The sequence below is a fragment of the Podarcis liolepis genome (assembly GCF_965112155.1).
Source record: "Podarcis liolepis genome assembly, chromosome: 17".
Lineage (NCBI taxonomy): Eukaryota > Metazoa > Chordata > Lepidosauria > Squamata > Lacertidae > Podarcis > Podarcis liolepis.
Window position 1 is genome coordinate 41,848,867 of NC_139571.1, and position 23,568 is coordinate 41,872,434.

At 42.4% G+C, this 23,568-nt stretch overlaps 1 protein-coding gene across 3 annotated transcripts; it reads left to right on the forward strand.

Annotated features, from left to right (window-relative positions):
• The first annotated feature begins 1,034 nt into the window (after nt 1-1,034).
• Nucleotides 1,035-20,129, forward strand: GDAP2 (ganglioside induced differentiation associated protein 2). Of its 3 annotated transcripts, none has more exons than XM_083481861.1 (14): nt 1,035-1,121; nt 2,320-2,620; nt 4,974-5,113; nt 6,653-6,806; nt 9,715-9,803; nt 11,008-11,084; nt 12,279-12,438; nt 13,972-14,122; nt 14,532-14,608; nt 15,417-15,493; nt 16,789-16,928; nt 17,347-17,401; nt 17,843-17,990; nt 19,460-20,129. In XM_083481861.1, the coding sequence occupies exons 2-14, from the start codon at nt 2,448-2,450 to the stop codon at nt 19,570-19,572; spliced, it is 1,554 nt and encodes a 517-aa protein (XP_083337987.1). In that variant the 5' UTR covers nt 1,035-1,121; nt 2,320-2,447; the 3' UTR covers nt 19,573-20,129. The 3 variants fall into 3 exon arrangements, with proteins under 3 accessions (XP_083337987.1, XP_083337985.1, XP_083337986.1); XM_083481859.1 differs by having other exon boundaries at nt 17,843-17,986; XM_083481860.1 differs by lacking the exons at nt 1,035-1,121; nt 2,320-2,620; nt 4,974-5,113 and adding an exon at nt 5,711-6,267 and having other exon boundaries at nt 6,329-6,806; nt 17,843-17,986.
• Nucleotides 20,130-23,568: the final 3,439 nt, after the last annotated feature.

The following is a 23,568-nucleotide window of genomic DNA, read 5'->3' on the forward strand; positions in this document are numbered from 1 at the left end:
AAAATGTAGAGACACCCTGACGTCGTTGCCTGCGTGGGCAGCTTCCGGGTTCAAAACAGTCTTTTCTCCCAAGTCAGTCAATAAATCAATTTTTTTGGGGGGGGGGGGGAAACCGGCTTCCAGCTGCTTTCCAGCTGCCTTCTACCAGCCTGCTGTGTTGCAACGGGATTTGGACTGCCCTGCCAGGCTGTTGTGGGGGCTAAGCTGCACTTCCAGGGGGCCATTATGTGCTATACGAGGCGATGCCGTGGCTTTTGGGGGGGGGGGCACAAATAAGGCAAGTCCGATAAAAAAGGGATACAAAAAAGGGAGGCGTGAGGAAGTCAGGAAAATAGGTTAACTAAAGAGGAGTTGTAAAGGAGAGAGTTTTGTTCTTTTTTTTCCTTTTTATGTGTTTTTTACTTTTTTGTGTTTAATGTTTGTATTTTGACTTTGTGTTTTTCTGTTTTTGAATCTTATTTTTTTCGTTCTGTTTTTGTATTTTTTTCTTTGAACTTCTTTACTGAGAAAATTTAATAAAATATTTATTAAAAAAACAACAAATTAGGCAAGTCCGAGAGGAACCCTGTGGTGGGGGGGGGGTAGAATTCAGGACAAGTAATAATAATAATAATACATTTTTATTTATACCCCGCCCTCCCCAGCCAAGGCCGGCGAAGAACCAATAATAAAAACAGCCATAAAGTCCTCCTTGAAGGAGCAGGCGAGTCAAACTCCCACCCCGCCCCCATTTTGAACTCGAAAGCGACGCTGAATATGGAGCCCCCCGCCTTCCCCTCAGAAGGGGCTTCTGGCTCGGAAACGAAACGTCCCGGGTGGGCTTCTTTCGCAGAGAGAGAGACCCCCGCGTTTGCAGGGGGTCGGACTAGATGACCCTGGGGTGGCCCCTGCGGTCGCCTCAGCGTGGCTCGTTCCTCGCTGTCAACCTCCCTCCCTCCCTTCCCTCCTCCCTCCAAGGCCAAAGAGCGGCGAGGTGGCGCTTGGGGCGGATCGGGGCGTGGACCGGAAGGAGGAGGCGGCGGCTTGTGTTTCGTTCCCCCGTCGCGTGAGGGAGAGGAAGGAGGGCTGCTCCCAGCGGCGCCGGGCCTGGACGGGCGGCGGAAGCAGCAGCAGCAGAGACCGTGAGTGTCCCCCGCGCGCGGCCGCCGCCGCCTTCTTCCCTCAGTCAGTCAGTCAGCACCGCGTCGCGTCCCCTCCCCTCCCCTCCCCCCACTGGGCCTCCTAACGGCTCCTTCTTCTCCCCTCACGCCCCTCTCGGTTACCTCAGGAACCCAGCGAGGGCTCTTCCGGGCGCCGCTTTCATTATCCTCCTCAGCCACCAGCCTTGTGATTTCATAAATCTGCACACCGCAGGTCTCAGGGCGGTTCACAACATAAACAGAGGCATAAATATAAACATAAACACATTATTATTATTATTATTATTATTATTATTTATTATTTTCGTGTTGTGAACTGCCCTGAGATCTATAGATGAAGGGCAGCAATTCAGTGCCTGATTGTTGTTGTTGTTTAGTCATTTAGATCACAGTATTTTAATATTCTTTTGGAAGCCGCCCAGAGTGGCTGGGGAAACCCAGCCAGATGGGCGGGGTATAAATAATAAATTATTATTATTATTATTATTTAGATTTCCACCCATTTGACCATCGTTGTTGTTGTTTAGTCGTTTAGTCGTGTCCGCCTCTTCGTGACCCCCTGGACCAGAGCATGCCAGGCACTTCTGCCTTCCACTGCCTCCTGCAGTTTGGTCAGACTCATGTTTGTAGCTTCGAGAACAGTGTCCAACCATCTCATCCTCTGTCGTCCCCTTCTCCTTGTGCCCTCCATCTTTCCCAACATCAGGGTCTTTTCCAGGGACTCTTCTCATGAGGTGGCCAAAGTCTTGGGACCTCAGCTTCAGGATCTGTCCTTCCAGTGAGCCCTCAGGGCTGATTTCCTTAAGGATGGAGAGGTTGGATCTTCTCGCAGTCCATGGGACTCTCAAGAGCCTCCTCCAGCACCAGAATTCAAAAGCATCCATGATGCAGGCTCTTGCCTGCAATCTGAAGCAGCAAACCTGCTTCTGGACTACATTTTCTGCTTCTGTGAGAGCAACACCTAAAGGGCTTCTTGGAGACTAGTCTAGGAGTAAATAGTATTCCTGAAATGGCATCATTTGGGAGGAAAACTGCGCATCCCTGAATGAGCGTTTCTCTAAGGAAGTGCCCTTCGGGTTCTTACAATTTTATTATGAAGGAATCTTTTGTCAAAACACACACACATCTGTTTTTTTCAAGCTCACACAGCACAATGATTTACTGATGTGCTTTTTCACAGGAACTTTCATCTCCGTTTTTAACAAAGAGCCCGAGTGTCTGATTGTGGTGTGTCCAGAATACCAGCAGGACTCAAGTAGGAGTGTAGAGTGCTTATGAAGTAAACTGAACCGATTGCCGATCCCTTCCATGGATCCTTTGGGGGCTCCTTCCAACTTTGTGGATATTGATGGTTTGCAAGGCTGGGCTGATCTTTATGTGGCTGATCAGTTGAACTCTTCAGTTCCAGAAGAAAAGACTCAAGTTGATGCTTGCTCACCCTTCCCATATAGGAAAGACATCAGTGAAAAAATAATATTATGGTAAGCTTGTGCATCATGATTTTGAAATAATTGCATTCTTTAACATAAAATGCTTAGGCATTATGTGACTCAATGATTTTTTGGTTTAAACTTTGGCTGATATTCACGGGGGAGGGGGTTTAATAAAAAAACACCCTGAGCACTGACTTTTGTAGAACACTGATTACCGTATTTTTTGCCCTATAGGACGCACTTTTCCCCCTCCAAAAATGAAGGGGAAATGAGTGTGTGTCCTATGGGGCGAATGCAGGCTTTCGCTGAAGCCTGGAGAGCGAGAGGGGTCGGTGCGCACCGACCCCTCTCTCTCCAGGCTTCAGGAAGCTATCCGCAAGCCTTGGGAGCCGGTCTATCCGCAAGCCTTGGGCAGCTCTTTATTTCTTTATTCCCCCCCCCCCAAAAAAAAAACTAGGTGCGCCCTATGGGCCGGTGCGCCCTATGGGGCGAAAAATACAGTAGATTTGCTTTAACTGGTAAGTTCAGCATATTTGTTTCATTTAGTAAATGAATGTTTCTGTTCCACCCTTCTAATACTCATGTACTTATTTACAAGAATTTAAAATCAGACTACAGTACAATTATTTAAAATAGCTATAATAATAAAAATAAATAAAATGCGCAACAAATAAAATAGCACAACACTAAAAGTCCATTTCAAAGCAGCAACAGCAGTGATAATGGGTAAAAATGACTTTAGGCAAAACACTATATCCATATGCGATAATCCTAAAATCTATGTCCAAGGTGCTGTAGAGATGTCTGTCAGCTAAATCTATCTGGCTAGCAGGCATGAGAGGACTTTTCTGCAGTAGCCCCCTGGCTTTCGAATACAACCCAAAAGTTAAGCAGGCCCCGCCTCTGTTATATTTTAAATGTGCTTTGAAGAGAGAGATTTTTCTAATGGTCTTAGGTGTTTAAAGTGTGGTAACAAATACTGGGACCAATTATCCATTGCTGGTTGTAGTCATTGCTGGTTGTTTATAATGAGACTTTTCCCATTTTCATTTGATGTATTTTCTTCATTGTACACCCTTCATGAGATTTTTGCCCTAAAGACCACATAGAAGTTTAATAAAAAATAAATGGATAAACCTGCCAGAATAAAAATGTACAGTATTTACAAGCTGGTTAAAAATGACCAAAGAAGAAGTCATCTTCACTGGAGATGACAATATTGGTGCAGCCCCTGAAAAAGGCTGTATCTCTTGTAGCCATGACCTTTGCCTTGTCATATGTGGGATGCAGAGAAAGGCTCCAGCTTTTGATTTTAGGGAGTGGGATGAATGGTATAGGAGGAGGAGGCAGCCCCAGGTCTAAGTCATTTAGGGCTTTAAAGGTCATCACCAGTACTTTGAATTGTGCCCAGAAGCAGATTGTCAGTCACTGGCGATGTTGCAAGATAGGCGTAACATGATCCCATAGACATGCGCCTGTTAACATCCTTGCTGCTGCATTCTGAACCAAGTGTAGCGAAAGCCTCTTCTTAAAACTATTCAGTTATGAAGTCACGTGGATATCACTTGCATATAAAGTTCTGCTGTTCTATAGATGTATAATGCCCCGAATCTTCTTAACTCTATAGTCTGTACTAATAATGAGCACAAAGCAGAGGTAGAGGAACCTATGGCCCTCCAGATGTTTTAGGACTACAGTTCCTTCATTCCTGACAACTCACCACGCTTGCTAGGCCTGATAGGAGTTTCTGCCCTACAACATCTGGAAGGCTACAGATTCCCCATCCCTGGTGTAGAGTTGGTATTAAACCTTTGAATTCCATGAGCAAGATGTTCAAATAACTCTTCTGTAATTTCCCTTTGTACGGTTACATAACTCTTAACTTGTAAGCACAATGGAACCTCAGTTTTTGAACATCTCAGAAGCCGAACAATTGAGAAGCCGAACATCGAAAACCCAGAAGTAATTGGCTTCTGAGGTGCGTTTATCCATTTTTCAATGGATTCTGCCGACTGCCCATTGATCCCTGGCTTTTGAACATTTCAAAAGTCGAACGGTCTTCCAGAATGGATTACTTTCGAAAACCGAGGTTCCACTGTATTGAAAATGAGGCTATGTCTTTCCATTGTATTCAATTCCTGAAAAGTGATAAATTGGCATACTGTGCACTCCATGACTAACATGAGCACTCAGACACCCAGAGACGTAAATATAAATTCTTCTATTACTGCCTTCTTAATACATATCAGGAGAAAGCTGATGGGAAAAACTTAATGAAGCATGTTCTCTTTTATAGCCATGCAGCAATAATCATGTAACAGCTCTGAGGAGCTTCCTGTGTGTGTGTTGTGCTTCTATTTTCTTCTGTGCCGCCTGCTGAATGGTGGTGATTTTTCCTCAGGAGGGGGGATGTAGCACTGCTGAACTGCACAGCCATAGTGAACACCAGCAATGAGTCTCTCACGGACAAGAACCCAGTTTCTGATAGTATCTGCACACATGCAGGACCTGACCTGAGGGCTGAGCTACAGAAGCTCAAAGGTAAGTATAGTAAAGTTAATCCAATTGACTTCAAAACGTTCCCCTTGAACCAAAAAGGGGACTGCACTTTGGTTTGAAAAGTTCATTTCACAGTAAAAAAAATCCATGAACAAACTATGCTGTAAAGTTAAAACATGTCTATCATAATGATCATGCTACATATGTATAAGACAGAGTAAACAAACGTTTGGCATATTTTATTTTATTTTTTATTTTTTCATATATTTATCTTATATAGTAACAATTCAGTTTATCAGCTACAAAGGTGATAAAAAGTAACAATACAATAAAATTAGAAGCTGATAAACATAACTCTACAAAGTAACCAAGAGTACAAGCAATTCAAAACGTTGCACAATCGTATGCTGTACCAGGAATTAGCCCATCACCCCTATAGTGACGAACCCATTTATTCCAGCAGACCAAAAAGGTATCTTGTCTCTAACTTTGTTCTTTAAATCTGATATATTAAGTTAATTTTGTCACTGATGCATATTTGCTTACTTCATTATACCGGTCTTTGATGGATGGAGCTGTCTTTGCTGTGTATAAAATTATTCCAACTGTCAACAAATATGAAATTAATTCTCAGCCCTCTTACTGAGCTTTCTAATTAATTTAATAAAAACACAACTGGGTGTAATGGAAGCAAATATTTGGAGGGATGATTTTTTGAACAGAGAATTTGGTCACTGATAAATGTTTCAGGTTACAAAAAATACATATCTGAGGAAGAATTAAACTTGCAGCCCAATTCTGTACCAAGAGTTTACATACAGAAAACCACAACATGAGTAAATTATAAATAAACTACATCAACGACTGTTGCGTGCGTTGTGTGTACTACTGTACCATTTTACAGGGCTAACCAAACTCTTTCCCCTACAACAATAGCTTCTGAATTCAAAGTATGTCTCTCTCCTCCTCCCCCTTCCCCCACCCCCTCTTCAAATTACAAATTGCACAGCTGAACTTCCTCATAAAATAAGCAAGGCAATAAATTTCTTTAAAATGGCCATTAGTGATTCAAGAATGAATAGGTGATGATATGAATAAATCATGAAAAACATTCACGGCAGATCTTTATAAAATATTGCAACACTTGTTGTGATTTACCAGAATAGGTCAGCCTCAGACCATTGCTTATAAAGTTGGTCTGTCAGATTTCGACAAAACTTAGTTGCAGGTAGTTAAAAATAAAAATGGAAGCAAAAGCTTCCAGATTCCTCTTCCGCCTCCCCCTCTACCTGCACTAGTGTAGGGTTGTGTGAACCCAAGGCTTGTACCGACTTGTTCTGTCAACAAACCATGGCTTATCTCTATGTCTAACTGAGACTTCTCAGTACCCAGCTACACAGCTGTGCATGCTGCTTTTTCTCTTACCTAGGTTTGGCAGGAAGCTTGGATATAATATGGGAAGCTGTTGTGTGTTCCCAAATCCATCCATAAAAGAGGATCTCTATGCTAAGCCTAAAATCCTTATATTTCAATTGCTTCAATATTACTTAGCTCATCCTGCTTTGCTTTGTTTTCCTATAGGCTGCCGGACAGGAGAAGCAAAGCTGACAAAAGGATTTAATCTAGCTGCCCGTTTCATCATTCACACTGTGGGTCCCAAATACAAAAGTCGATACCGGACAGCAGCAGAAAGCTCCCTGTACAGCTGCTATCGCAACATTCTGCAACTTGCAAAGTAAGCATGTGTCTGCTTGTGACAGGCAAGTACCTTGTGAAACACACATACACAAACACATACACAAACACAAACACAGCAACAGTGCATGTAAAATTTTGGAATGTGTAACTAGTGTAAAGGTATCTGAGGAAATGTGCATGCACACGAAAGCTCATACCAATAACAAACTTAGTTGGTCTCTAAGGTGCTACTGGAAGGAATTTTTTAATTTTGTTTTGACTACGGCAGATTAACACAGCTACCTACCTATATCTAGTGTAAAGAAATAAGTTTTATAAACGTAGCTATCATACCGTAACATAATAATAATAATAATAATAATAATAATAATAATAATAATAATAAATTTTATTTATATCCCGCCCTCCCCAGCCGAAGCCGGGCTCAGGGCGGCTAACAACAATAAAACAGTATAAAAGTATAACATAAACAACACTCTAAAATCATTCATTGTAAAATTAATTAATTCAGGCCACTGGCAACCATTGGGCCAGAGCTCCGTGAGGATTGCCGGGGGAGGGAGTCAGGAAGTGCCCTGGCCAAAGGCCTGGTGGAACAGCTCTGTCTTGCAGGCCCTGCGGAAAGATGTCAAGTCCCGCAGGGCCCTGGTCTCTTGTGACAGAGTGTTCCACCAGATCGGAGCCACAGCCAAAAAAGCCCTGGCTCTAGTTGAGGCCAGCCTAACTTCTCTGTGGGACCTTCAAGATGTTTTTATTTGAAGACCGTGGATAGCTTGTGAAAGTATACATGTCAGCATCTAATCCCCTGGCTCTCCTCATCCAAACATATATTTTCCACGTGCTTTAGATTCTTCGGTTCCCCAAATTCCAATATTAGTTGCTTAGTAATGGGGGTAGATGATGAGAAGCACTACATGCCATTCCAATGAACAGAATGCATTGGAAAGCCCGGTTTTATGTTTTTATATGGGTTCGAAGCCACCCAGAGTAGCTGGAGCAACCCAGCCAGATGGGCAGGTTATAAATAATAAAAGTATCATTATTGTTGTTGTTGTTGTTGCTATTATTACAAAAGCACTTGTTAAGTATAAATTCTTCTCTGGCGATCACTCGTAGCCGAGTAAGATTGTCTTCCATGAACAGGCTTATAGCAGTGAGTCTACGTGACTGTGGAGGCCAATTCTGGATCCACACGTCCTTCCACAGTGGGACATAGGTTTCCGGGTGGGAGTGGATCATGGTGAGGGTGCCTTCCTAGCATGCCTTCTTCTTAGCACATTTCTCCCTTTCGTCCTGAGTTTGAGTGTCTTCAAAGCCCATGACACCTTTGGTAAAGGCTGTTCGCCAACTGGCGCTCTCGCAGGCCAGTGTTTCCCAGTTGTTGGTCTTTAGAGCCAGTGTGGTGTAGTGTAGTGGTTAAGAGCGGTAGTCACGTAATCTGGGTAACCGGGTTCGCGTCTCCGCTCCTCCACATGCAGCTGCTGGGTGACCTTGGGCCAGTCACACTTCTGTGAAGTCTCTCAGCCCCACTCACCTCACAGAGTGTTTGTTGTGGGGGAGGAAGGGAAAGGAGATTGTTAGCCGCTTTGAGACTCCTGAAGGGGAGTGAAAGGCGGGATATCAAATCCAAACTCTTCTTCTTCTTCTTATACTACTTTTTTTTTTTTAGATTTGCCTTGAGATAGTCTTTAAACCTCTTTTGCTGACCACCAGCATTATGCTTTCCATTTTTGAGTTTGGAATAGAGTAGTTGGCTTTGGAAGACAATACTCGGGCATCCACACAACATGACCAGTCTGACAAAGTTGATGTTGAAGAATCATCACTTCGCCACTGGTTATCTTTGCTTCTTCCAGTACACTGACATTAGTTCGCCTGTCTTCCCAAGTGAAGTGTGAAATTTTTCAGACACCGTTGATGGAATCTTTTGAGGAGCTGGAGATGGTGTTTATAAGTGGTCTGTAAATAAATAACATAATAAATTGCAACTGAGGATCAGTTCAGAGAATGACTATTAGATTAAGGATGCAAACTGACATCATTTACTAAAAAATTCTAGTTTTTCCTTTTCACCATCTTTTCCATTGCTAACCTGCTTAACACATCTCCTATCTGATATAACCCCAGACATGTTTTGCAGACTTCTACGGTGTCTTCATGCGGATTTTATGTTTGTGAGGTGGGATAGTGGTGAATGGTGGCAGCTCTATGTGGTTTTTTGTCTTGCCCGATGTCTGAAAATTTGTTAAGATCACAAGCACTGTGTTTCTTGCCCTGTGCAGACTATTGGTTTGTTAGGTGTCTCACATCTAAAACTATGGGTTTGTGTGCAAAATTACATGTTGGGAGGTCTGGGACCTTCAGCGTTACAGCCTCCTCAGTTGTAAACCTAGGCGAGCTCTAGGGCTACATCATCTTTGTCTAAACTGTTTATGCTCTTTGAAACAGTAAAATGTGATCCAATCTTCACATCTTTTGGCATAGATTACACTATAGCTCCTGCTTGTGATCTGAAAACCATGTCTTAAGAAGTAACCAGCAAATATAAAACATCCAATGATACAGAAAACACTTAAACCTCCTTTGTCAAGAGCTGTTATAACAGCTATTAGGAGCAGTGGGGGTTTTGTGAAAATTTCAATAGAATCTCTTCCCGCTCTTAAAAGCTTTTGGAGAGCAAAATCTATCCACAGCATGAAGCAAAAGTATAAACATCCACAATCATGTTAGTCATGGGCACCTATTATGGATTAAGCCATCTCTGAATCCTTTTTACTATTTGATTCCAAATTTGGTGTTGCTCCGGTAATTTTAATGACCACTGTTGGACCACTACAACAAATGCAGCCTATTCACACAGAATAAGCTGACATGATCCTGCTATGACATCAGTTGCATTGATTTGCTTGTGATGCTTACGCTTTTCATTTTCCTTCTGGCTGCAGGGAGCAAGCGATGTCCTCCGTCGGATTCTGTGTGATAAACACGGTGAAACGAGGTTACCCTTTAGTGGATGCTACCCACATAGCACTGCGTAAGTAGCCTTGAAAGGATCTTTGCTGGATATACAGCTTCATCTACATGCATTGTGCTTTGCTAAGAACGACAGAGCAGGATTTGTGATTATTTTGGTTATATATATTTAGGCTTAGTTGCAGTTGAATATTGGGACTAGAGGGTTGTGGCAAAGGGTTCATAGGGAAATACATGTTAATCTAAGCCACCTTAGGTCTTCAGTTGCAAAGCTTTCACTTAAGTCAGGGGTCAGCAAACTTTTTCAGCAGGGGGCCAGTCCACTGTCCCTCAGACCTTGTGGGGGACTGGACTATATTTTTGGGGGGGGAATGAATGAAGTCCTATGCCCCACAAATAACCCAGAGATGCATTTTAAATAAAAGCACACATTCTACTCATGTAAAAACACGCTGATTCCCGGACCATCCGTGGGCCAGATTTAGAAGGCGATTTGGCCAGATACGGCCTCCGGGCCTTAGTTTGCCTACCCATGACTTAAGTTGTCATAGTGTAGAAACTATAAGAATATGCAAGTTGAAATTTGAGGAACTAGTAAAACAGTGAGGCAGGTGACTTCCCCTTTTGGTTGCTAGGAATGCAGGCTGCCTTTATTTGCAGTTGGCGGCACAGCTGTCTTGATGTGGTGCTATGTTGAAGTAGGTTGAGAAAGATGGTAATGTGTGGTTGAACTCCCTACAGCCCAATTCAAAACATAATTACTGAAGTGGGGACTATATTGCAATATTCTGACTGCAAAGGCGCTCTCCAATCCCCTGCTCCACTTCCCTTAAGACTAAGTTGCAACCGGCTGTCCTTACATTGAAAAGTGCAACTCTTTTCAATTAGAGAAAACAATTCTAATGTTTTACAACAGCCCTTGTGGTGAAGTAAAATGAAGGAGTTGTAAAGGACTTTCACACAAGTTTCACTAAGGGCTGTAGGTACTTGTTTTCCTATGTACAGCATTCTTCTGGGAAAGGCATTCATTGAGACTGAGAAAACGAAATCCCAAACCCAAAGCTATTATTGTCAGGAAACCCAAACACCACCACAGTATATGTGGTCAACAAGGATGGGCAAAATAACTAATTAAATTAGATCAATTAAAAACATTAAATAATGGCATAGAAAAGGGTAGTCTTATATTTTCCATCAACATGGGTGTCTGTTTCTTCTCGTTTTGTTGATTTCTCCCTCTTCCTCCCCCCCCCCCCCCATTGCAGGAACCGTCCGGCGATTTTTAGAGGTTCACGGGGAAACTCTTGAAAAAGTGGTGTTTGCAGTGTCTGAACTTGAAGAGGTATGTAAAGTACTCTGTTTATGTCTGTAGGCATTGCTGTGCTGCTGAGCTAACCCAGTCCCAAAACCCTCGTGCCTTGATCTCTATTTACTGCTCTCCACTCCAGTGATTCGATTAACTTCTCGTTGAAAGGTACACGAGAAACTTGGTATCAATACCTTCTTATTCCTTGAGACAAACATACTCCCAAGTTGCAGTTTCACAGTTCTTCTAAATAGCCTCCATCTCATCTGTGCAATTTACGTGTGCAAAGTACTAATCTTGAAAGTTACCCTGTGTGGCTGCCAGGACTCATTTCCTCCCCCAAGGCCACTTTTCTGAACTGCAGTATGAAGTTTGGGGCTATCCCATACTCACTGCCACAGCTCTAGTGCTGGAGCTGGACAGGAGAGCTGGGGTTTTGATTTGGCTCTGCACTTAAAGGCACATTCCCAGTGCTCCAAAAGGGTGGAACCAAGCCAACAAACTCACACACCCCTCTCCAGCTCAGAGGTGGAGATGGCAGGGGGAGCTTCCTTTGATTCTGTGCTTGTGAGGTGCTCTATGTTCCTTGGAAGCAGAGACACAAACCTGGGCTCTGCACTTCAGCTTGAAGCTAGAAAGGGAGGTGGGAGGTTTATGGTACACCTGTGCTTCCAAAGCAATTTGGGGAAGGGTTAAGGCCTGAAGTTGATCCCTTCTTAGCACTTCCAGAACACAGCACAGCTGTTCATAGATGGGTGAAGCTTACTTTGCTTGCCACAGCAAGTATTCTGCTGCACTCTGGAAGCAGAATTCTGGCACCTGCCCTCCACAAAATGTTGCTGCATAAGAAAAGGATGAAAGGCTTGTAGGGATCCATCTATTGGACTCTACTGCACATCAAATCCACAGGTTCCCCATCCCTAGCATTAGGGCATAAGGATAGGATGGAGATAAGTGAATAGATTTATTGTTTCAAACTTGTATTAAAACTTATTCTCTACATCCTAACCTTTCTGCATATGTCAGATGTTGAAAGAAAAACGATGGAGGTTGCAACTTTGTTCCGCATGTGGGAGAACTGTAGATCTTGACTAACCAGTCAGTGTGGTGCTATCATGATCTACCATGCAAAAGAATACTAGGGGGCATTTAATTATCTTTGTGACCTATTTTCAACTTGCCTTGAAAACTAGAGATCTAAAGCATTCTCAAACTTTCCCTTTTTTCCAGGATACTTATCAGAAGTTGCTGCCTCTGTATTTCCCAAGGTCTCTAGAAGAGGAGAAAAAGTCCTTGCCTTTCCTTCCTGTTGATATTGGCAATGCTGAAGGGGAGCCAGTCGTGCCAGAGCGTCAGATCAGAATTAGTGAAAAGCCAGGTGTTTCTGAGGGTGAGTTTGCAGAGTGTGTCCAGAGAGCCTTCTGCAGAGTTAGGATAGACATCATCTACAGAGCTAATGTAGTTTTCCTCAAGACATGGGGAGAGATAGGTATTCAAACTATAACTGCTTTTCCATTTGTAGCTGAATGGGTGAGAACAAGGTCAAGCGAATTGTCTGTGAAGCTGATATAAGATAGGATTAGCTCCTGCCCTTTGACTCTGTTTCGGCTTCTCATGCCTGGGAGCAAATTTTCTGTGGCTCTGAATCTGTGTAAGTGTATAGCACACTTAAAGCTTTCAGATCTTCTGTGGAGGGGAAACCCCCTGGAAATACAGCATTTTATTATTTCCCCATAAAAGCAGACCTAGTCATTCCTTGTCAGAGGAAGGCTGACTAATCTAATGAAAAGTGACTCCTTCCATCAGTGTTCAGAGGAACAACTTGGCCTGAATTTCCTCTCCTCACTGCTGTGGGCAGAGTCCTCATCCAGTTTTCCTCTCCTGTTTGCCAATAGAGCTAGATTTTTGGTGGGAGACTGGAGCTTTAGATGTAGGGCTTGACCTCCTCTTGATCTTTACCTCTTCTCCGCCATCAAGATCCATATGCCTGACACCAGTCAGTTACCACTGAAGAGGAGGAAGAGAGCAGTCTCAGAACATACATCACTTGTTGTTCTTATACATCACCTTAGGCATGCACACAAACGCATATCAAGTACAAAACAATAATGAAACAACTAAAAATGGTTAAAAACAACACAAAAACCAGAAGGTGGATTTTAAAAAAGAAATGTGAAATAGACATCCATGGCAGAGATCTATTCATTCAGCTTGGAAACCTTGTGAGTAAAAACCAGCACAAACCTGTGTGTGAAAGGCTATCCATGAAGTCTTAGAAGAGCAGTCTTGCTTCTTCCATGACAGTAGCTTCATCAGATTTCCATGACTGGAAATTCCATTATACCATTATTAAGTCTGGTCCAGATGCAGTTGGTGGCTCATCAACCTCCTGGCAGAAGTTATTTATATCCATCCCAATCTGGCTTTGGAGCAGAAACTGCCCTGATTGCTTTGGTGGAGGATCAGGGAACGGACCATCTCTGGATTAGGAGCACATTGTCATGATGGTTCCAGTCCTATCCAAATGTCAGCTTTCATAAGGTAGTGCTGGGCTGCTTCCAGGTTCCATCTTCCCTAGGCTTTCTTAATATATACATGCAAGTTCTGTAATTAAGGCTTGGCTAAGACTTCACAGAATGCCTCCTATCTTCAAGAAAGTGCACTCACATGTTCAGTGTTCTGTTTTGGCTCTGAACAATTACGCCTAGCTGCCATACTTGATGCTTGCCCTATGGTAAACTCTGAGTGCCACACTTCATCCACTTGCTTGCTTTGCAGAAAGAGATACTGATGAACTCATAACGCAATGCAATATAATCTCTCTCTATCTCCTGTCCATAAGTCTCATTGTTTTCCTGGACTGGACTTGTATTGTGGCTCTACTTTGGACAGTTACTTCATTGTTCTTGCACATCTTTTGCAGATAATTCTGATGAGGAAGGCCTGGAAGCAGACTTTTCATTTATTGGTTCCCATGCTTTTGCCCGCATGGAGGGAGATGTTGATAAACAGAGGCGTCTTATCCTTCAAGGGCAGCTCTCAGAGGCAGCACTACAAAAGCAGCATCAGAGAAAGTAAGAAGTTATTGCAGATGACTATTCCTATTGTGATTCATTGTGTTTTGAACTTCAGTTCTATATGCCTGGGAGCTGCTACACTATGCATGGTGTATTTTAGCAGATTAAGAAGCACGTGGGGAATTTTTCCTCTTGTGCTGGGAGCTTTAGACATAGCTTCTGTGCTTTTTAAGGGAAGGACAGCAGCTCAGCTGCTTATTTTTGTTTAATTATTTCCAACTTAATCCCACACTGCTCCATTTGCGTTTTCGTTTTGGATTATGACATCGTATAACATCACGTGAGAAGTATGACAGGTTTGTTTGCTGTATTTGTCTAATAATATGTCTCTGGAGGTGGTCTTTGATAGCTAAACATGACAACCAGATCAGTCCAAGTTCTGAAACCTTATGTGGTTGCCTTCCAGTTACAATCGCTGGCTTTGTCGAGCAAGAGCAGAAGACCTGTCTGATATTGCATCCCTTAAAGCTTTATACCAAACTGGTGAGTTCAAGGTCGCAAATTCTAATTGCCCCTTAACTCTTCCTTGTTGAATATATTGCAATGAAGATATACTGTGATAAAAGGAAGTCTCCATGTCTTAATGCTACACTGTACAGGAGAATCCAGCCTTTGAAAATTATTTTTAATTTTGTACACATAAATAAATTGACTTAGTCAAAGATTGGCAAAAAGTCATACAAGAAACTCACAAGTCCTTCAGTAGAGGATGGTCATAGACCTGAAAAGGGCTTAAAACAAGGAGCATGACCTATACCAGGGGTTAGCAAACTTTTTCAGCAGGGGGCCGGTCCACTGTCCCTCAGACCTTGTGGGGGGTCCAGACTATATTTTGAAAAAAGAAATGAACAAATTCCTATGCCCCACAAATAGCCCAGAGATGCATTTTAAATAAAAGCACACATTCTATTCATGTAAAAACACCAGGCAGGCCCCACAAATAACCCAGAGATGCATTTTAAATAAAAGGACACATTCTACTCATGTAAAAACATGTTGATTCCCGGACCATCTGCGAGCCGGATTTGGAAGGCGATTGGGCCGGATCCATCTCCTGGGCCTTAGTTTGCCTACCCATGACCTATACAGTCCCAGACAACTGTGGCCCTTGAAACAGTGCCCTATGAAGTGAAAGCTAATAATTAATTTAATAGTATTGCTCCCTCATTGCTAAAACCATGTGTTTATGAACTACCAGATTTTAGGCTGAGCTATATTTCTGCTCACAGAAGTGGGGGACTTTAAAGTTAAAGAAACCTTTAAAAGTTTCTGATTTTCATTCTATTTGTAGGTGTTGATAACTGTGGTCGTACAGTAATGGCAGTGGTTGGAAGGAATATTCCTGTAACTCTAATAGACATGGAGAAGGTGAGATCCTAACAAACATAAAAATTATTGGTGATTAAATAGTAAATTTCTCTTTGGATACAGATTTATTTATTCTTTTGTACATTTATATCCTGCTCTTCATCCCTAAGAGGATTTCCAGAGCACATGACAATTCATTTCAATTCAAAACACATTAACATATCCGATAAGGCCAGGCTAACAGCAGCTCTGGACCTGGTCTTTAACTGGGAGTACAATTCCACCAGCCTTTCCATTACTTCACCTAAGTTAGATGGGAAAGGGTAATAGAACTGGCTGTCATTAGTATGTTGACAGATCTTTTTGCAGACGTAAACAGGCATATACAAAGCATTTCTCCACAGGTAGTGACCGGCCAGTAGACTTCATGGTTAAGGCTGCGTTATATGTAGGGCTGCCTCTGAAGACGGTTTGGAAACTTCAGCTAGTGAGAGTTGAGCAGCCAGTTTGCTCACTGGAGCAAGACAGTTTGAGCATATTACACCAATCCTGGCCCGACTGCACTGGCTACCAGTTAGTTTCTGGACCCAATTCAAAGTGCTGGTTTTGACATATAAAGCCTTAAACAGCTCACGACTGCAATACCTCAAGGACCGCCTCTTTCCATATGAAGCTACCCGGACCCTGAGATCGTCTTCTGAAGCCCTTCTTCATGTGCCTCCTCCTCTAGAGGTTCAGAGGGTGGCAACACGAGAACAGGCCTTCTCTGCAGTGGCTCCCCGTCTGTGGAATGCTCTCCCCAGGGAAGTTTGCCTGGCACCTTCATTATACACCTTTAGGCACCAGGCAAAATGTTCCATTTTTAACCAGACCTTTGGTTGACCTGATCAACATCCTATACTCTTTTAAAATGTGGCTCTTTTTGGGGGAGGGGGGGTTATTGGGTTAATGTTTTTGTTTTTATTTTGTATATTTTGATCTTTCTGAGACCTCCAGGTATAGGCCAGTATATGAATTCAATAAATAAATAAAATAAATAAGGGGGAATTGAAGCTTCTGATTCAAGCCTACCACTTTGTTCATGATAACTCAGGATTTGTGAGCTCACCACTTGTTTTGGGTGAGAAAGGAATGGCATCTTTTGTTGGGGAAGAATTTATTGTGAAGCGTTCACTTTTTTCTTTCTTGAGAGAATCTGTTCTCATATGTAAGTGCTGCATATTCAAAAAGTTTAAAAGAACTTTTTTCTCGCTCCCCCTAAAGTTTGCTCTGCTTTTAGCCGTATTACTCATGCAAGGATGGGTGCTGCAGTCCTCTGCTGAAATCTGACATTTGTGACTTTTCTCTTTCTCCAGGCACTCTTGTACTTCATTCATGTAATGGACCACATTGTAATGAAGGAATATGTCATTGTGTATTTCCACACGCTCACTAATATCTACAATCACCTAGATTCCGATTTCCTAAAAAAACTCTCTGACATTGTCGATGCCAAGTAAGTATAACTCGGAAAGGCCCCAAAGCCTTTCTCCTTACTTCCCTTTTGGATCAAAAAGCATCACAAAGAAACTATTTTAAAAGGGAGTGGGCATGGAGACACAGTGTGTTCAATGAGTACGGGAGGCTTAGTTTCATAATATGCCCAGTCACTCGTGTGACACAGCACCTTTGGGCTGCTAGAATAAGCTTCCTTGGCTTTATGAAAAAAGCATGTCAGCTGTCATGAGACTACTGATTGTCTCTGTAGAGCTTTCCCACAGAAACAATTCAGGTCAGTGCTGCACATACATTAATAAGTTGCGGGTTGAAACAAGTGCCCTTTTTTACATGGAGCAGATTGCTAAGAACTTGTTTGATTTCTGCAAATGTTCATTTAAAACTTGAGACGTTTACTGCTCTTGTTGTTAACCTAGGTACAAAAAAAATCTGAAGGCCCTGTACTTTGTCCATCCAACGTTTCGCTCAAAGGTGAAGTATGTCCTACTCAGCGGGGAAATTGTACATTGTAGTGGGTTCGGTTGTAGTGAATGTGTGGGATCCCAAAATATGGGGCATAATCAGTTTGTACAAGTCCTTTGCATGCTTCTTCTATAACATGAGCTGACTAATTACGTAGCAAGATAGGAATCAGGACCACTGTCATTTGGATTGGTTAGCTCTTTCAAGCTTTTCATCCAAGCCATTTAGATACCTGCCCCTAGGGTGAAGGGTGAGTAATTACTAACAACAACAACAGTAGTCTTACAGAATGCTATATTAACATTGCTAAACTAGCAATCTGAATTGTGCACACACTTTTGCCTTTGTCTGCTGAAATGGTGAAGGAATTGCTAGATTGTTAAGATTGAGACTCTGGGCAGTTATTGACAGTTTTTCTGGTAACATTTATTTCCCATTCTTGTCTATTAGGTTTCAACGTGGTTTTTCACAACCTTTACAGTCTCAGGACTAAAGGACAAAATCCACCACGTGGAAAGCCTCCAACAGTTGTTCGCAGCCATTCCACCTGAACAAATTGACTTTCCCCCGTTTGTTCTTGAATATGATACTAGGGTAGGTGGCTTCAGGCACTACTAAGTGTTTGCTTCTGTTTCTAGTCTGTATGGAAGCAGCTGCATACAGCAAACCGGGGGGTGGGGGTGGGGGGAGCTTTCCTTCCACCTGATTTAAAAGAAATCTGAGGGAATTGCTTTGGAAACAAGAAAAAGCTTGGAAACTGACTGAATCTGTGAAAGGCTTGAAGCATTTTCTCCAACGGAAAGAGCTTTAGCTACACTACCTTAGTAAAACTGAAGTGAATATTGGTTTAGGTGTTGTGCAGTTCTGAGAAGTCCACAGGCAGCAGCTGGTATATGGAACAAAGAGAAATGCTTATCATGAAATGTTTGACATATGTGGTACTTAAATCAGCTTGAGCTAAGTCCTCACTTTCAAAAGATTGTTGAAGAGAGCGTGATCTGCAGTACACTGGGGGCTGAGGAGGAGAAAAGCACCCAATAGCCATGAAGCAGCTTATCACGGCTTCTGTTATAAGGCGCATGTCCTCTAAAATCCTAGCTTCTGGTTTGTGTTGTGCAATAGACTCCTTAAAGTTGTACGCCAAGAGAAGATCTTCCCCCACTCTTTAACTTGTTCCATCTCCTAGTTCTTTCCTTCCAAGTTTGCCTAAACTAAGTTTGTGGGCTTCCTTACTCACAATCTCATGATTTTTGGCAAGTCTACCATAAAGTTTGTGTGGGAAAGATTTATAAGCCAGCCCCCAGCAGATTACACTTTTTTCAATGTTTAGATTACTACCTTTGTTACAAACATGAGAATGACTGTATGAGAATACAAAAAATACAAAAAAATAAAAAATGTCCAGTAGCACCTTAGAGACCAACTAAGTTTTGTTCTGGGTATAAGCTTTCGTGTGCATGCACACTTCTTCAGATACACTGAAAGAGAAATCACCAGACACTTATATATAATGGGTGGGTGGTTTTTTCTCAGAAGGGCAGTGGGACTTCTGTTGATTTGACTCCCAGAACAATTTGAAAACCAAGGCACGGCTTCTGATTGGCTGCAAGAGCTTCCTGCAGCCAATCGGAAGCCACACTGGACATTCGGCTTCCAAAAAATATTCATGAACTGGAACACTCCCAGGTTTGCGGCGTTCGGGAGCCAAAACGTCCCAAGTACCAAGGCGTTCGACAACCAAGGTACGACTGTAGATCCACTCTTTCAAAAGGTTTCCCTCTTTGTGTGAGTTAGTGAAGTTTTTGCAGGGGGTGGGGGGGGTTAAAGATCCTTGAGAGAAACATTTGGGATGGTGGCTACCTTCAGAGTCAGAGTGGTGGCCCTGCACGTGGCTGACATGTCCACTTCCACAGATTCCCTTGGAGAAAATGTTCCTTGAAAGGAAGGGAAGATTGCCCAATTCTGAGACAGATTTTTCATTCAGCAAGATTTAGGAAGATTTGATTTGTGTTTTACATGTGTATTCACTGTGCCATGTCATCTCTGTCTCTCGATCTCTCTTTGTAGGAAAATGGATCGTATTATTCCTATCCGTCTTCTCCAGACCTCTGACTCTGCAGCTCTGCCCTTTCTGGTTTCCCAGCCTCATGAGATGCTGCTTGCCGTACATGCTGAGCTGACGCAGCCTATTCGGAGAGATCAGAGAGAGGAGTTTCCTCCCACCTCTGCTATTTTTTTACAATGGTATTTGCAAGGACACGCGCAATCTAAACTCTCGTCGCAATGTGCTGTGTATTTAAGCATCAGTCCAGTGGAAAAGTTGATTTATGAACATGAGCATAGATCTCTCCCCCCCCCACTCTTGATTTCAAGGGTTTCTCTCCCACCCCCAGTGAATGCCATTTTCCCAAGAGATCTCTGAACCGTGTTTGAATCTGATCTCTGCCAAGTTCTCAGCAATTCCTTCTGTTATGTGTGTTGGAGTGGCTTGGAGGAAAAGATACAGTGTTCTAAGGTCTTCTCGCTTTGAGTCCACCTTCAGTGGTGACACAGTTACAGAATTCCCTGTAGAAATTTCTGCAAGGCACTGTTTCAAGCCCTACAGCTATTACAAAGTTAAGCATCATAAATGCTACTTAGCTAGGAATCTGACGGTCTTGTCTCTCTTTTCTGGATGATGTGAGATGTAAGGATGCTGCTGCTTTTTCACAAAATAATAAACCCGAAGGACATATCAGCAGTGTCTCCTGTAGTTCATGCTACTTGTACACTTGCATTTGAAAGAACAAGATGTGTGAACCCTGATTATCACCTGGACTACATAATCTCCATTATGATACAGATTTTTAATCATTAGAAGTAAACCACGCAACTTTTGTTTTGAAAATAAATTATTTGGTAGTGGCGTTGTAAAATTGAATCTATAACTTCTCTTGCAAAACCTTACAGCTTTCATAGTTGCTTCATCTGCCTTCTTACATTTTTGAAGTGGTGGATCCAACGATTCTCTAAATACTTAACCTCAGAGGAAGTTTTAGATGAGACACTGGCTGAAAAAGGCGGGAGGATGAAGAAAATATTCACACATGAGAAAGCATGTGAAGTTTGTAGAAAGGAGAGAGGTGGAATGGCCCTGGTTGAATTTCACATTTCTATAATATAATCATCCACATTCCTTGCCTTGCTACTATTTTCTGCTCTGTTCTTTCCTATTTGAGAATAATTACACCATATGGGAAGATGTGCACCAGATAAAACTGCAGTAGCTTACTCTGGTTTAGATACAAGGTACACAGCATGGCTATGTTAATGGATACATGCCTACATGACCCATTAAACTGGTAAGCAAATGCAGTTGATTCTCATTTAAAAACAAACCTCTAAGAGGTTCTGAAAATACGTCTCTGCTGTTTCAAGATTCAGATTCACTGAAAAACTAGTAAAAGCAGTGGGCAGATTCTGAAAGAAACTATCTAGAAAGGTAGAACTGAAATTAATTTTTTGCAGTGTGGATAGATGGAGACAGAAACAAACCGCAACACTTCAGTATCTGAAGCAGGAAATTCAACGGATGCCACTACCCTGACTTTAAAAAAAAAAAGGAGGTGGGGGCAGAGGAGACTCAAAGTGACTTTACAAAATGAAATTTCAATACGTAGAATATTTCTTCAACACTGAAGGTGATGCAAACATAAGGTAACTTTTCTCCTTTCCCTGTGCTGCTCTCAATACTTGAAAGCATGGAGACTAAACCCTTATTATGGAAAGAAGTACAGCAAGGGCTTAACACAAGAAATGCTCATGAGGGGTGAAACATCTTCACCTGGCCCAAAAGATTATGCTGGCACCAAGGGAGCCTTCCTGGTCCACCACTTAAAAGGCACCCTCTTGTCACATCCATCCCGACTGCTGCAAAAGCACGACACTAAATTAAAGCCGTTTCAAATAAGCTGAGTGAGAGAACATAGTCACAGCTTGCATCCAATTAAATATACAAGGTAATTGTGTGGAATGTGAGGTGGTATTTCTGTATGACAACTGAGCATTCTAATTAAATGAGCATGTTCCCTTTTAATGAAAAAAGGGGGATTCCGCTTCATCAGAAATTGTTGCAGACGGCTGAATAGTTTGCATTTTATGATGTATGGGTATCGCTGAGACTTCAGGAGTCAGAAAAGGGTTGTGCACAGGACACACGGTGGGCTTGGAGAACATTCCACCATCAAACACATACATGAGTTCATGCCGCATTGACAGAATTAATTTTATCCTGTTTATGGGTCCGTCCGTCCCCAGTTTTATATTTACAGATCATATTTTCATCCTTATACAATAATTAACATAAAAAAGAATTTTCCTCCTGTTTTGATGTTTTATAGTGTACGTTGCTGTTTTTAACGTACTTGCTTGTCAGCCACCCTGGGATCTATGGATAACTGGTGGTATCGAAAACTGGCTTCATTTGTGAAATACAGTAATATAAAAAACGATTGTTTAGGAGATTTGTAGCCTCCATCCTAATACGGCAAGGGTTGTAGCCAAGAGAGAGAGAGAGTGCTGCTAACCAGACAATTTAACCGCTCCTGCACGGTCCTCACAGCTGCCACCAAGTGGAAATCTCTTTTTCCTAGCTGTCTCTTCCAAGCAGCCCTCTGTATAGAACCATAAAATTGTAGAGTTGGAAGGGACCCCAAGGGTCATATAGTCCAACCCCCTGCGATGCAGGAAAGTCAACATGCTGTCCCGATTTGAAATCATACTGGACCCTGCTTAGCTTTGCAAACATGCTAGCAGTTTTATCGGTGAACCACTAGGAGTGGTTATGACCTTTTGGGGTTTGTGGACCCATTTGCAATCCAGATGCAGTTGTGGACATCACACAAGCACTGTAATAATAGAATACTACTTATAAGACTAATTTCAGCAGGAAGGACGGACTCTCTGGGCTCCAGGGTCTGTAACTGTGTCTGTGAATAAATTAACTGTTAGTTAACACTTTGCAACTTAGTTCCAATTAAGTGTTTGTAGGATTACCAGTACTTCCTCACCCATTCAATTCCCTGCACTGAGTAGTGTACTAAGGCAGCTAAATCTGAGGTAGCAAATTTGCATTTTCTTCAGGTTCTGGTAACTAAGAACTAGGTTTCAGTTTCCCAGGCTGACCTTTTCAACCTCCCGGCTTCTAAACAGGAAGCAGTCATTTTATAACCAAGCTGAAAAAAATACAAAGTGGCTGAATAGTTCCATTCCTTAATGCTTAATGTGGAATACAGTGGTACCTCAGGTTAAGAACTTGATTCGTTCCGGGGGTTCGTTCTTAACCTGAAACTGTTCTTAGCCTGAAGCACCACTTTAGCTAATGGGGCCTCCTGCTGCCACCACGAGATTTCTGTTCTCATCCTGAAGCAAAGTTCTTAACCCAAGGTACTATTTATGGGTTAGTCTGTAACCTGAAGCGTATGTAACGTGAGGTACCACTGTACCGTAGTTAGTACTGTACTCTCAAAATCTGCAGTTGGGAGTATTTCTCTTAAGTAGAGATGGTGGCGATTTTTGCAATAATTGAGCTTGCACTCAAACTGAGTCCTCTTTGCTCACTTGCAGACGGTCATTTGTGAGCCAGTCAGGTTTCATGTAAGTGTTAGCTATATTTATCGGTGCAAATTTCTTTAACTGTAAAATAATAATAATCAAACCAGGTCATTATGACTGCACAACTCATTTCAGTGTCAGACCTGTTTTAATACTGAAATGTGTGTTCTCTTGAATTATGTGTAACTGAGCTGATGACAACAGCCATTAACATTCCTTGTTGCTTTTCTAATCCTGTTTCCTACCATGATTGGGGGAAGGGGGCTAGTAAAGCTGAATTTTGTAGCTCAGGATTGTTGTTTTTTCTAAAAGCCATAAACACAGAAATACATGGACACACGGTTTGCCATGCAGTAGAAGATGTCATTGCCACATCTGTGCCATTTCTTTCACTAACAGCTGATAATAAAAACAATACAACCTATATACATTATCAGGCTAACCAGAAATCCATTCCTAACCATGCCTAAAGGTAAAGGGACCCCTGACTGTTAGGTCCAGTCATGGACGACTCTGGGGTTGCGGCACTCATCTCGCTTTATTGGCCGAGGGAGCCGGCGTACAGCTTCCAGGTCATGTGACCA

Excerpts from the sequence above, each read along its gene's own strand:
- GDAP2 (XM_083481861.1), top strand. The coding sequence starts at position 2,448 with ATGGATCCTTTGGGGGCTCCTTCCAACTTTGTGGATATTGATGGTTTG. Across the intron at positions 9,804-11,007 it reads TGCTACCCACATAGCACTGC|GAACCGTCCGGCGATTTTTA; the intron begins GTAAGTAGCCTT and ends CCCCCATTGCAG. Across the intron at positions 16,929-17,346 it reads TCTGACATTGTCGATGCCAA|GTACAAAAAAAATCTGAAGG; the intron begins GTAAGTATAACT and ends TTGTTAACCTAG.